The sequence below is a fragment of the Pristis pectinata genome, chromosome 2 (genome assembly GCF_009764475.1).
Source record: "Pristis pectinata isolate sPriPec2 chromosome 2, sPriPec2.1.pri, whole genome shotgun sequence".
Taxonomy (NCBI): domain Eukaryota; kingdom Metazoa; phylum Chordata; class Chondrichthyes; order Rhinopristiformes; family Pristidae; genus Pristis; species Pristis pectinata.
In genome coordinates, this window is record NC_067406.1 from 60,617,808 (window position 1) to 60,632,434 (window position 14,627).

Genomic DNA, 14,627 nt, shown 5'->3' on the forward strand with positions numbered 1-14,627 from the left:
GAGCAAAGATTGGGTGGGACAGATTTAGATCACTTATGATATTCTTCTATTATAAAATTTAATTCATGGGGAAAAATCCATGGGAAAATATTTACGTATTTAATACATCCAAACAATCAATACATTTTTTGTATTGCTGTCATTACTGTCACACATTGAGCAATTTCATTCCATTTTTTTTACAGAGCACACTACAAAGTTCTATTCTCTCATGGATTACTTGCAAAGGAGGTTTGGTAGGGGTAACATATGTAATAAACACAAAAAAGTCCTGGAAGTACTCAGTCGTTCAGGCAGCGTTTGTGCTTCTGACTAAGGATCTTCAACCTGAAACTACCTGTCCACAGACGTTGCCTAATCCACCAAGCGTTTCCACATTTTCTGTCTTTTTTTCAGATTTCCAGCACCTGCAGTTCTTTTGACACTTATGTAGTCTTCCTCTGCACAACTAAGTTTTCTCATTTCCCTATCCAGCAGCAGAAGCATTGTTAATATGTCGTCTTCCTCTCCTTTGCAAGTTACTTAAGTGCATCCTCCCGCATGTACTCCTGGACCTTGGAGTGTGCTCAGTGGCGACAAATAGTCATGAAACCTGATAACCAAGAAGATCAACAGGTTTCAGGTGGACCACAGGGCCTCCTTCACCAAGTGGATGGTCTTTCGGCACCAACTAATCCCTTACTAGATATGTTCCCTGGCAACTCTTTCCACACAGAGCCCTGTGTTATTAGGAGACAAAAACCCCCTCCATAGATTTCACTGTAAGGTCATCCCAGCAGAAAACACAATGACCCTTTGTTTCACCCCTGCTGCACTCTCAAGCGCATCTTCCTGTAGAGCTGAGGCCACAACTGTCGTGCAAGGATGGCACAAGGAGGCCCTTCTTCCCCACATCCTGGGGACAGAATGCTTTGTCAAATGGTGCCAAGCATCTGTCAAGAAAATGCCGAACTGGGTCTACTCTCTGCTCATTTCTGAGCTGACCATTTCCTTCTGGCACTGTAGATGAAGGTATTCCTCTTCCAGAACTTCTCCACCTGGGCAAAGTGAGGAGGGGCAGTCCAGCTTCCCAGGGTGTCCTGTGTCTGGTAGGATATAACATAGATGTATAGCTTCCCAACTCTCTGACTCTGGCGATCAGACACTCGGCTTCAGAAAAAACAAATTATTTGTTTTGAAGGGGATGAGGGGAAATTGTCAGAAACATTTTTCATACACATTTTCAATTGGACTTAAGAGATTTATTGACTGTTTATGGGAAAGAGGTAAAAGAGTTTGGCCTAGAAGCATATTTTATTATGGGTGTTAGAAACAATGCTTCTGCTGACGGCCAGGGAAGCTAGAAAACTCAACGGAAGTCACAGGCGGAAGTCACAGGCGGAAGTCACAGGCACCAGTAAATTCCTGTGGCCGTCATTAATCCATGTGCATTGTCCTTGAAAGCTATCTTCATGCACATGTAAAGCACACATCTGAATTATTCTGAAAGATAATGCAAACATTTAAGTTAGTTCTGGTGAATTAAAATATTCCACTTTGCAGAAAATCCTTATTTTCATTTCTCTTGCATGTTTCTCTTGTCGAGTCTGCTGTTGGCCTTCAGTCTTTCTAATTAATGACTGAACCTAGAAGCAACCTTACATGACAAAAAAAAGATCCCGTAATAAGAATAAGCAAGAAAATACCACTGAAAGTTGTTGTGCATTTAATGAGCACTCCCTCCCACACCACACTAAGTTAATAATATGCAACTTTGGAGTGCTGTTTGATCAATTGTGTATGATAGAATTTCCTTTATGGTACTGCACAAGTAGACTAAGATCACCAGATAATCTGTGGAATTGAATCCAATATATCTGCTAATTGTGTGCTGGCATCACAATGGAGTAGTTGTGAAGCAGAAGGACCAGAAAAGAATTACAGTTGCTTTCTGAGATCTAAAGCATGTTTGCCCCACTGATACCTTTAAGAAAATTGCTTACTATAATTGTTTTCCTTCAACTCTGCATCTTGCCTTACCTCTCAGTAAATTTTTTCCATTTAAGATTTTTTTTAAATCTTATCTTCACATAAATCCCTACTTGAAAGAAAGATATTCTGTTCAAGTTTTACAGGAAGGTAGTCTAAAGTTATTTTTTCCACTTTGTAGAACTCAGAACAAGAGACAGTTTTGTTTCATTAAAGAAATCTGGCTCTGTTTGGTTTGAACTGTCCTTTAATGCAAGCATCTGTTTTGACTGCACAACAGATTTGCTGTTTCCCATTGATATTTCTTCAGTGAAGAGGGACCACGATTTCCTGGATCGAGATGCAATTGAATCTCTTTGCAGGTAGGCATCAATTCTTGGAACCCCTCCAGTTCGGTGTGTGACAAGCTCCTTCCTGATATATGAAATCTAACATTTAATCTCTACCACCACACCACACCCTCCCCCACCTCTCAAAGACTCCATTCTGCTGTATATCAGCTGATACCGATATTTAAACTATTGCTGTCTCTTGATCTCGAGCCAGAACTAAAAAAATTGTTGATCTCTGGTGATTGTATGGCGCCATTCACTGCGAGCGGTAGTAGCAGATGTTAGTAGAGCAGTTGTCTAATAAGAAATACAAGAGATGGCTAAAGACCTGTCAGTTTATTAACCTTTCCCAAGCTGCATGGGTAAAATGGCTCTCCTCCAGGGTTGTGTGGTGAAACCAAAATAGCTAATGTTTGAGATAGAAGATTCTATCTAAAATGTGGGAATTATTTACTCTCATACCTCCCTGTCCCCAGAATCATGTGTCGGTGAAAACCTTTTGTCTTAATGTCAAAATGCAATAGAAATTCTGAACTGTTCTTTTGATTTAATGGTTCTGTCAAAAGATTAGCCAGACAGATCTCAAAGATGAAGCACTTACATACTTTGTAACATTCTATAAGGGAAAAAGATGCCATTGATAAGGGAATAACTCCACGTATACTGTTGCTCACCTGGCTCTGAGGAGAATTTGCCACATTGGAGCAGTGCCGTCTGTTTTGTTTACCTTTCAAGCTGCTGCCTCCATCACTACAGCTACTTGGCTTATCTGTTGCAGCTGACAGGAGGTTTGTGTGGACGTCAGTGCTCGACAAAATGATTATCAAAGGCATTCTTATCGGGCAGATTGTTCATATTTTTGTTTCCCACATCAAAGCAACTGGGCCTCCAACGGAGTGTGATTGCACAGAACAAGGAGACTTTGGCACAAGTCAAGAAGAAAGAAATACTTCGAGTTTTTACTGCATAAAAATGAACATAAAATTTTCCCAGTGGCAAGGAGCATTTGATACTCCACTCTTCACTTGAAATAGGAACTTGTCTAAAAAAATGTGATGTAGCTACAAATCATACAGAGAAGCTGATAGGATGCAGTTGGAGCCATTTGAAAGTGAGATGATCCACAACAGGCCTGTACATCTGGATGCAGTAAATTTCTAATTCTTTCACTTTGAAAACTTGAAACGCCATAGAGATGTAGTATAATGGAAAGAAAGCCTTATGCAAGAACAATACAAAGGTATGGATTTACACAGTGAATGGATCAGCTGACATGTACGATAGTCACTGACACAAGGCTAGACAAAGGGCTAACAACCATAGGGTAAGATACCAACCACCAAGAATGAAAGAGATAATAGACAAGCTGAGGTACATCAGGAAGGAGCCCCTGGGTGTCGCCCAGCTTGATTTTAAAATATCTGAACATTGTTGGGAGGAAGATTGAGAGAGCGTTAGAAGTTTGCAGTCTTGAGTTGGCAGGAAGAAAGGTGCTAGAGTGGAAAATGGTGTTGTAAATCACAACCTCAATGCATGCAATGAAGAGGAGAAACATGCATTATGTTTCATGATTTATAAAGATAATGGTTTTGCTAAATATTTTGGTGATATCATCACCATTTTATTTGGAGATTATCTATATTCTAATGTACTTTAACAAAACATTGAACCTGAATGAAATTGAGGTTTAATTTCTTTCAAATAAAAACTATGTATACTTTCCACAAAGTTACCAGGGAAATGCATGAAGGCTGTGCTGCAATCTGGTTTGTGCGTTTGCCCTTTTGTTCTACCTTTTTTCCCTACAGCATTGTGATTATCCATTGAGCATAATGGATACTAATTGGAGCCTTTCTCACACACATTTTGATGTAGATGGACTATACAAGAAACTGATAGCGCATATTCATAGTGCAGGGAATGGCTGTGGGGAGGCTGGGGGAAGGATTTGTCACTTGGTTCAGCTCATCGATAATCAATCTACATTTCCTTCTTTTTAGACGATTGAACACCCTTAATAAATGTGCTGTGATGAAACTAGAAATAAGCCCACAGAGAAAAAGGGTAAGTTTAATCTTGTGTGGAGTGCTTTAAGAGAGAATGTTCCAGAAATGCTAGACCTTACAAGAATATTTGGATTTAAATCTTTAAGACATTAGTCATGGTACCCACAATAAGATAAGATAAGATCTTTATTAGTCACATGTACATCGAAACACACAGTGAAATACATCTTTTGCGTAGCGATTTTTTTTTTGGGGGGCAGCCCGCAAGTGTCGCCACGCTTCCGGCGCCAACATAGCATGCCCATACCCTCCTAACCTGTACGTCTTTGGAATGTGGGAGGAAACCGGAGCACCCGGAGGAAACCCACACAGACACGGGGAGAACTTACAAACTCCTTACAGACAGTGGCTGGATTTGAACCCGGGTCGCTGGCGCTGTAAAGCATTATGCTAACCACTATGCTACCGTGCAGAGGCAACGAAGTTCTTATTTAATGAGAAAGTATTATTTAAAAGGTCAGTGGAAAGTAAGACTTCATTGCCTGGTAGACATTCATTAATTTTCAGTTGAGGATGTATTGTTTGGATATGGTATTGTCTAGCCAGCTATCCACAAGGTAGAATACAAAAGGGTATATTCATGTGAACAAATACCTAACATCTCCCCTCAACAACGGCAGTGTACCAGATTGCTGGTGGTCATCAGTCTACTCACCTCCCTCAAGGATTGGGGAACCTGAAGAGAAAGGGCTTTATAGTTAATACATAGCAGAAGCATGATAACTTTGGATAAATTTATAAGATACATGGGTAGAATAAGTCTGTAACTGGTTCCAGAGCAGAGTTTTGGTGGAGTTGATCACCAGATGGGCTAGGGAAATGAAGTGGATTTATTGGTTATGCTTTGGACAATACTCCAATTTTTTTTCAGTTGTCACCACCCAATTGTTTCTCCCAAATTTTATGTGTTAAAGGCATTCCCCAGAAATTTCCTCCTAAAGATTACAATTTCAGAAATGAGGCTGGCTGCTGCTCAACCCATCAGAAGCAGTCAGTGTGTCTTCCTCTGTAATGGCTCACCTCATTTTCTGGGACACTACTGCACTGTACCATACATTCCAGTTGCATTGCTCCTGCCATCAGTCCATGAATTTGATTGCAAACTAATAATGCTGGCATTCAGTGGGCCAAAGGAATCAGACCCTTTATGACTTGTGCATGAGTAAGGGGTAGAGATTTCTTGCTCATTCCTTTTGGTGCCGTCCTGCCTCAAATAGGAATTTATGTCAGCATGCTCGGACCATGCTTATAAATTCTTACCTCTCTGTCTTTCTCTTGTCAGATTATAGTACTTAGTCATCAACTAGCTACTGTGATTTGAGATTGGGGGAGATAAAAGATCACATAGGTATTTGCTTCTGTAAATATAGTTTTGTAAAACAAGTGTAGTACATAGTGTAATCTCAACTACCATCTAGCTTCAGTACATAGAGAGTCTGAGATCAAAGCTCTGCCTCAGTTTAAGGTCCTCATTTCTTATTACGCAATGTAAACATCAATAAAGGGTAGTCTCCGAAAAAAGAATGTGCAGCTCTTGCAATTCTGTTTGCTGGACGTGACATTATTCAAATACTTTGTAGTATGTGTCTACTATAAAAGCCTTCAGTGTTCAATGAAAATTTTACTAAAGGAATAATCGCATGGTTGTGTTTCTCACAGTGCTGTAATTAAAAGCTGGAGAAATTCCTAGCAACTTATATTAAACCATAATGTGCTTTGTTGGAAGAATAAAGGACATGTTTGTCAAAAATATTCTATAAACTTAAGAACAGTGGCATTTTGTTAATATTCAGTGCTAGACGGATGATTTGTAAACCTGCAGGTTAATAAGTGCTATGATTCTTGCAAATATATCCATAATAAATTGAAGGCTTAATTTAGTAAATTATTCTTGGTAATAGAAGATGAATGCTTAATATAATATCTTCTAGCATTATTTTTAAAAAGTTATCAACTCATTTCTTCTAAGAAGAATATGTAGAAATATATCAACCACTTACCAATTGCAATTTTTAGTCCAAAATGTTATTTGGAAAGAAAGCATTTTTATCTTCTCACTTTTCGAAGGCTCAGATGCCTCCCAGTCTCCTCTTAAAGAGACCGTTACTCTTGGTGACATTTGATGGTAAATGACACAAACATAAAGTTTTTGCAAACTGTGGCTTCCCTTTTTAGTCTGTAACATAAGTGTTGGCCTCCGTCTTTCATCAGTAAACTAATAATCACTAAAATTCAGAAAAGCGGTCAAAAATAACAAACTACTTTAACACCTCAAGCAAAGTATAAATTCTTAATTAGGTCACAATGCTAATAAGTCGCCATACAATTTATATTGTCTGACTTCATAATCTTTGGTGCTTGATGTCTGAGGATGGTAATTAGGCACAGTGTTAAATTACAGAGCAGATCTGAAACTCCCCAGGTTAGCTTTGCAGTGTCATCTGTAAAAAGGCAACAGGGGAGGACCCTGGGGCACGAACTGTTGAGATTTAATGGCCATGTGTCGCCATCTCATTAGTCACAGTTGGGAGAAACACAAGTCCTGAGTCAAACGGAATTGACAAAATTGGATAAGGCTCCAATGTAAGTATGTCATTACCATTAAAGGAATTCTAAAGCCAAATTTCTTTTATAAGATACCCATTAGAAAGGGCTTGCCTTTTTTATGAAACAGCACCCAATCCTTGTCCTCTCAATGGCAGTCATTAGAGATGACGAATAAATACCTTTTCACTACATATCAGAAGTATGGCTAACATCAGAAGTAATGATATTAAGTTACCTATCTACAATATAGGCTTCAGCAAACAACCCCATTTACTAGTCACAGATGCGACCATAAATTACAATCCTGACATAAAACCTAGAATTCTGCAAATGCACAATTGACCATTCAGGTCCAGAAATATAAGTCTGCAATTTTATGCAAAATCTTTTCATGAAATCCAGCTATTAGATGTCTCGTCTCCACGGATCTTTAGGGACAGGAGTTTTCTCAGAACTGCTGTAATTGCACCCTGAAGTAAATGGGTTTTCAGCTGAAGCAACAGTGGCAAACAGGAAATTCCAAGCTAAGGTGTCCTGAAGCAAAATGCAGTCATAAGATATGTAGGAGAGAGATCCTATTTGGATTTTTCAGTAAGAAGTATTCATCACTCTGCACAAAATTGTTTCAATTATTAGTTTATCTTTAAGACTGCAAATTATAATTTGAAGCTTGTCTTAGCCCTTGTGTACATAAATTACCTAATACAAAGTCTCCCTGATAGGTCATAGGGTCATATAGCATGGAAACAGGCCCTTTGGCCCAGCTTGTCCATGCCAACCAAGATGTTTATCTAAGCTAATCCCATTTGCCTGTGTTTGACCCATATCCTTCCAAACCTTTCCTATCCACATACCTGTCCTTGTAGCTAATAGTTTGTGCTTTTTTACAGAGTGAAGATTCAGATGAAGATGAGCCTTGTGCTATCAGTGGCAGATGGACTTTCCAGAGGGACAGCAAACGATGGTCACGGTTAGAAGAGTTTGATGTTTTCCCACCAGCAGAGGTGACAAATGACATCTCTGGCAATGAAGTTTTGCTGAAGAACGCAGTGAGTCATGAAAGTGTACTGACTGATCTAAGTGAGCGGCAAGAAGTGGCATCGATTCACAGTGCTAGCAGCACAGGGAGCAGCGGTGCAAACTTGCAGAAGGATGTGGAGGCCAAAAGGACAAATTCTGAGATAAGCGTAATTTCCTCAGGGAACTCTATTACAAATGAAGATTCATTCAGCAACCTCCCTTCACCAAAGGATGTCTCCAGTTTTACCTTCAATGCGAAAGCTGAAAGGAACACAAAATCCAAGGCCAAGAGCTTCTTGAAGAGGATGGAGAGCCTGCGTATTAAAAGTTCCCACAGCAAAAAGAAACTTCCTTCAAAAAATAACCTGGTCATCAGTGGACCTGTGCTCCAAGAAGGCATCGACGAGGAAAAATTGAAACGCCTGAACTGCATCGAGATATCTACACTCAATGGCAACCATGTCAATGCTCCTATGACCCGAAATCAAAGTGTTTCTTATTCTACGCAAACCAGTAGCAGCAGTAGCCAATCAGAGACCAGCAGTGCAGTTAGTACACCCAGCCCCGTCACCAGAACTCGCAGCCGCAGCACATGCAATAAGCGAAGTGGAATGTATTTAGAGGGCTTTGATCCTTTTAGTCAATCAATGCTTAATGACACCAGACAACAAAATTTAAAGAATCAGAAGAGCACAGAAGAGGACATTATCTTCTATATACCTGAGGATCACAAGCCAGGTACCTTTCCTAAAGCACTTTCTAATGGCAACTCCTACCACCCTGACAGCTCTTCTGTCAATTGGCGACATGGAAGTTTTCATGGACACAGACACAAAAGCCTGACCAGGGAGAGCAGCGCTGACAGCTCAAAAGAATCCAACTTCGGACGGAGGCGGAACTCATGTAGCTCTCAAGGCAGCCGTCTCAGTATCTATGACAATGTACCAGGATCCCACCTTTACTCCAGCACTGGAGATCTAGCAGATCTAGGGAATGAGGAGGACATTTTCCCAGAACTGGATGACATTCTACACCATGTCAATGGGCTACAAAGGATTGTAAACCAGTGGTCAGAAAAACTCTCCGATGAGGGGGACTCGGATTCAGCAATGGATTCTATTTCTCCCTGCCCATCTTCCCCCAAACAAATACACCTGGATATCGAAAATGGCAGGGTCTCACCTAGTGACATTGACAGCACTGGGACCTCCATCAATGAGACAGAGGAGCAACCTGTGATTCAGGAGAGGAGGGATTCAGGTGTTGGTGCATCACTAACAAGATCAAACAGGTGGGTAAAGTTATTTGTACTTGCAGTGGGCAAGCAGGAGGCTACATTGTACAATATACACTCAAGTTCAGAGTCTCTGTAAGCAAGTGACTATTTTTCCTTGCTGCAGGGAAACCAAATATACCTTCTCCACTTACATTCAGGAACCTCAAAAGAGAGAGATCTAAACAATCTATGAATCCCTTAATTTGCAAAGTACTGGACCTTCTTTTCAAAACATATAGATGTTTCATTAATCTAAAAGGTAAAAAAGTATTTCAGTTAATATTTTTAGTGACAGTCTTTCACATCTGTGAAAACCACCTTCCTGTAACTCTAAATGTTTTCAGCATTTTGAGTATATATTTCAAATTTCCAGCAGCTTTTTTTGCACTTGTTTCATACCTAGTGCTGCATGCTGAGCAGAACATGTCAGTTTACAGTTTTATCTCTTTGTCTAGGCACGGCAACAATAATTTCAAATACTGCAAATCTAAAATAAAAATGTAAACTGCTAGAAGTCTTCCGCAGGTCAGGCTACATCTGTAGGAAGAGAAGGACAGGGTCTTCAACCTGAAAATATTAAATCTGTTTCTCTTCCCACAGTTGTGGCCTGACCTGCTGAGTATTTCCAGCATTTTCTGTTTTTATTAATAATTTTCTATCATTTTGGATGTCAGCAGAGATATGGCAGTGGGCAGGATAGTAGTGGGACTTTAGAAGAGAAATGATCAGTGAGTGTACAGAGCGAACAGTTGTAGATGAATATAGCAGAAGGATCCTGGAGTTCTGGTGGATAACTCATTGAAACCTTTAGCATTGAATCTCACCACAACAAAACAAAGGAAGGTCAGAGGACCAAAAGTTTCATTTTGGTAAAAGAAGGTGAAGTTCTGGAAGAGAAGATGGCATAAGTTGTCATCATGTTCAAAGGGGATTTGGAAGGCTTTTTTTAGAAAGCAACTATCAAGAATTTTTAAAAATCACGCATTCTCAAAATGCTAAACTTTGGGACTGACTAGATACACTAGCGGACAGTGTATAGATCCTTGAGGCAGATTAAGGAAATAGTTAATCTTCATCAAAATAAACAAGTTTCAGTGCATGGTCCAGAATTGTACTTTTGATTGAAGTGATAAAGCCGTAATGGATAACATTAAGACCATATTGAAAATGCCAAATTATGTTTTATAGGTTTGGTCTTGGAGTCCCAACACTTAAATATCCTCCAGTAGTCTACTTTTTGCAATGCCTGGAATATTTAGTAAATTTTTGTGACTGTTGTAAAACAAAAACATCAGATTACTGTTTTTAAAATGTTACTTCCATAGTATCAGTAATCATTTTAATCCTCATGAATAATTATATAAATGAGACCTACCTGCTAACCTGCAAAATTGATCATACTGTTCATTTACTTATCTTTATCATTTAATTAAACAGGCGACAAAGACTACGATGGGGCAGTTTCCAGATATCTCACAGGCCGAGCTTAAATTCAGCCTCTTTGCAGATTAACAGCCAGTCAGTTGCACAAATGAACCTGCTCCAGAAGTTCTCTCTACTGAAGCTTACTGCCCTGATGGAGAAATATTCACCCTCTAACAAGCATGGATTTAATTGGTGGGTGCCAGTGCATAGCAAAAGAAATGAGTAATGTAGATGAACCTCCAAGTGATAATCTGTTGCCATCTGACAGCTGTCTGTTATCAACGTCTGTCCTTGATCAGTACATCTAGTTTTATGCTGCAGAAAACACAGGGTGAGACTTGACTCCAGTGATGAATGTCTACCATAACTATTTCTCAGTCATGTTAGTAAAAAAAATAAGGTAAAGGATAAATAAGTTTCATTAGTCACTGGCATAATTAGTCCAGGTTTAAAATTTCATATGTCTTACTATGGTAACCCAGTTATCTCTACAATATTTTGAATCATTAGATTCGGTGATCAGGATCAGAGGAAGATGCAGAATTGTGTAGTTATGTTCTTGCTGCCATGATACCTGCTAAAATGCTGGCTCATTGCACACTGTGTGAAGCCCAAGGGAGTGAGTTTTTGCAGACCTTCTCCTGCCTCGCCTCCTTATCTTCAGCAGGAATCTCGGAAACACTGGGAAAATCACATAAATAACATTTGTGTTTTTCCAATCTTTCAGTGGCTCTTCCACTGAAGTTGCAGTTGACAAATAGACACTTGAGCACACTTTTAGCATCACTATCCTTTGCACTAAAAACCAGATTGATAATGGGTGACTGTTGTTTTTATATCTTGCCTTGGATGACTGTGTGTGATGGATGGATTAGCAGGCTGATAAACAAACTGACAGTCCATCAGCATCATTCCTTCCACTTGACTAGAATTTCATATTAAACCTTAGATTGGAGGTTATCAAAGGCAAGAGTAGGATTTAGAATGGTGATGAACAAGAGCCATTTTTAAAATAATAGCCATATTTAAAAGATATCGGAGATATGCTTCCTACCCCCTTACTCACCACTGTGACCCCTCCCAGATATATTGCCCTTTAAGAACAAGTACCTTCAGTAAGCTTGTTACAGTTAAACGCTTGCCCAGTTCTTCGTGACCATACAAAAAATGATAACCTTGTCTCCCACTCCTTTTCAAGTGCTGGTGTAATTTTTCATGACATTCAACAATACTCTCGTTGACTAAACTTTTCTAAAAAATATTCATGACTTCAAGTATGGTTCTATCTTGCTCCTTCACCAACAGTAGTACTTTGTACATCTAACCGAAAGATGCCCAGTACGTTTCTTTTTTTTTAGGTTTCATATGTGTTTCACTGCTTCAAGTTAAACATGACAGTATGTTCTTAGACAGCTGTTGGTGTATATGGTGTTGAAAGAGTACGTGAAGCACACAAGCTATAAATGTTTGCTTCTTTTCAGCATCGTTGCTCATTGTGCTTTCTTCTGCATTGACACTGTATGAATTTTCACATTAGTCTCACAGTGTCGTAAAAGTCAGTGGGCCTTCTGGCCCTCTCGAGGCTGAATGAAACCAAGCTCTGGTTACACAAAACATACATTGTCAGCTTAGCCATTCAGCATAGGGTTTCGCAAAGTAACATCATTGAAGGTGGTGGGATATTAGGTTTCGTTTTGCCTTGGATACAAATCAAACAGAGATCATTTATCCTTTTTGCCCAGGGCTCAGTGCTATCGTTGATTGCAGGACACAGAGGTGGCGTGGTCAACAGGCCTTTCTGCTTGTTTGATGTTTCAGTTTCTGAAAAAACAGCTTGAATTAATATTTTGAAGAGTTGACTATAGTGGTTTGGAGAATGTCAATGGATATCACTTAAATGGACTTCCAGAAGATGTTTGAAAATTCCCTTATTAAGAAAACTGTTAGCTAAAATTAAAGCTTGTGAAATTGAAGCCTGAATTATTGACCTGGTTAGAACATTGGCTAAGTAGCAGAAACAGAGGAGGGATAATAATCAAATAATTTAATTGGCAGGATGAGACTATTGCTATCCTTGAGGGATCTGTTTTGGGCCTTTTTACCCTTTTAACCTTTTTTAACTATTTAACAATTTAGAATATTGGCTAGAAAGTAACATATCCAAGTTTGCTGATGAAGCAAAGACAAGTAACAGTAAATAAAGTAATAAGTAAACAGATAATCGATAAATAAATAAACATGTAAATAGGTAGATAACTAAATAAATAAATAGATGAAGAAGAGTAAACAAAGATAAGAAATAAGCATTAAATTACCAAAGTTATTTATGGTTTTGTTAAATAGGCAAAACTATGGTAAATGGATTTTAGTGTAATTTAATGCAAGATCACTCACAGTGGATTGGGATGGACCAGTATACCATCTAATTAGTGAAAAGCCAGTACCAGTGGTGGTCAAAAGAGTTTGTTCAATATGAAGAGTTCATTAAACTGTCAATAGTAGATAGTGAGCATCCATAGGAGGATAAAGTACAAAGACCTTGTTAGACCATGCCTGGAGAACTGTCTACATCTTAAGAATGATATGTTGGCTTTGGAGGGAGTGTAGCCTACAAGTTACCAGATTTATGTTAGAAACCTGAGAATTAAATTACAAGTATTGATTACACAAACCTGTAGAATTTATAAGTTTAAGGAGTGATCTGACTAATGCTTGAGAGGAACTGATAATGTGATTAGAGAGAAACTATTTCTACTAGTTGGAGAATCTAGAATAATGAGTCACAGTTTACAAATGAGAGCCAGGAGTGAGATTAAGAAACCCTCTTCTGCATGGCAGAAATTTGCAACTTTCTTCCAGAAATAGCATGTGATGCTAGATTAATTAGTACTTCTTTTAGATCTGGGATTGGTAGATTTTTGATAATGGGAACTATTAAATGATACTGGAGCAAAGGTGGGCACTTGAAGCACGGTCAGGCTGGAGGTCTAGTATTGTTGAGGCTTTTGTTTAAATAATTAAAACTCTATTGCCCATCAGTAAAGCTTGGAATTTGCAAAAGGCATTGGTGATCAGACTGCTCCATGTGTGTTGTCTTCCAGGGCTGTGCCCAAGTTTATGAAGAGGATCAAGGTTCCAGACTACAAGGACCGGAATGTTTTCGGAGTTCCACTGCTGGTGAATGTTCAGCGTTCAGGACACCCTCTCCCTCAGAGTATTCAGCAAGCCATGCGTTACCTTCGCAACCACTGCCTTGACCAGGTCAGTGTCTTATTATGTAGATTACAATAGTGTGACACATTGACATTTAACTGTTCACCATGTCAGCTGACTCATCTTTTGATCAATGCCGATAAAAGTTGACTTCTTGATGTCAGAATCATACAGCACAGAAACAAGTCCTTCGGCCTACCATTTCTATGCCGACCAGAAAGTACCTGTTTATCTGACCCCGTGGGTTTCCTCTGGGTGCTCTGGTTTGTTCCCACATTCCAAGGATATGCAGGTTGGTAAGTTAATTGCCCATTGCAAATTGCCCCTGGTGTGTAAGTGAGTCGTAGAATCTTGGGGGTGTGATGAGAACACGGAGAGAATAAAACATGGGATTAACATAGTGTTAGTGTAAACGGGTGGTCGATGGTCAGTGCAGACTCGGTGGGCCGAAGGGCCTGTTTCCATGCTGTATATCTCTATGACTCTATACTCATCCCACTGAATGGCATTTGGTCCGTGGCCCACTATGCCTTGGCGATTAATGTGCCCATCCAGATGCTTCTTAAATGTTGTGAAAGTACCTGCCTCCACTACCCACTCAGGCAGTGTGCCCCAGACTTCAACCACCCTCTGGGCGAAAAAATCTTCCTCAGATCCACTTACTCCTCACCTTAAACCTACGCCCTCTGCTCTTACACACCCCTGCAATAGGGAAAATTTCTTACTATATATCTTGTCTATGCCTCTCTTAATTTTGTATACGTCTATCAGATCCCCCCT

The 14,627-nt window shown here is 39.5% G+C and overlaps 1 protein-coding gene across 5 annotated transcripts in view; it reads left to right on the forward strand.

The window, feature by feature from the left end:
- The window catches only part of dlc1 (DLC1 Rho GTPase activating protein), a 363,786-nt gene that overhangs the window by 336,014 nt on the left and 13,145 nt on the right, over positions 1–14,627 (forward strand). For all 5 annotated transcript variants that reach the window (XM_052036245.1, XM_052036255.1, XM_052036271.1 and 2 more), the window contains 5 exons: positions 2,249–2,330; positions 4,301–4,364; positions 7,804–9,224; positions 10,647–10,826; positions 13,736–13,895. In XM_052036245.1, the coding sequence (XP_051892205.1) occupies positions 2,249–2,330; positions 4,301–4,364; positions 7,804–9,224; positions 10,647–10,826; positions 13,736–13,895 (1,907 nt within the window). The remainder of the gene's footprint in view (positions 1–2,248; positions 2,331–4,300; positions 4,365–7,803; positions 9,225–10,646; positions 10,827–13,735; positions 13,896–14,627) is intronic.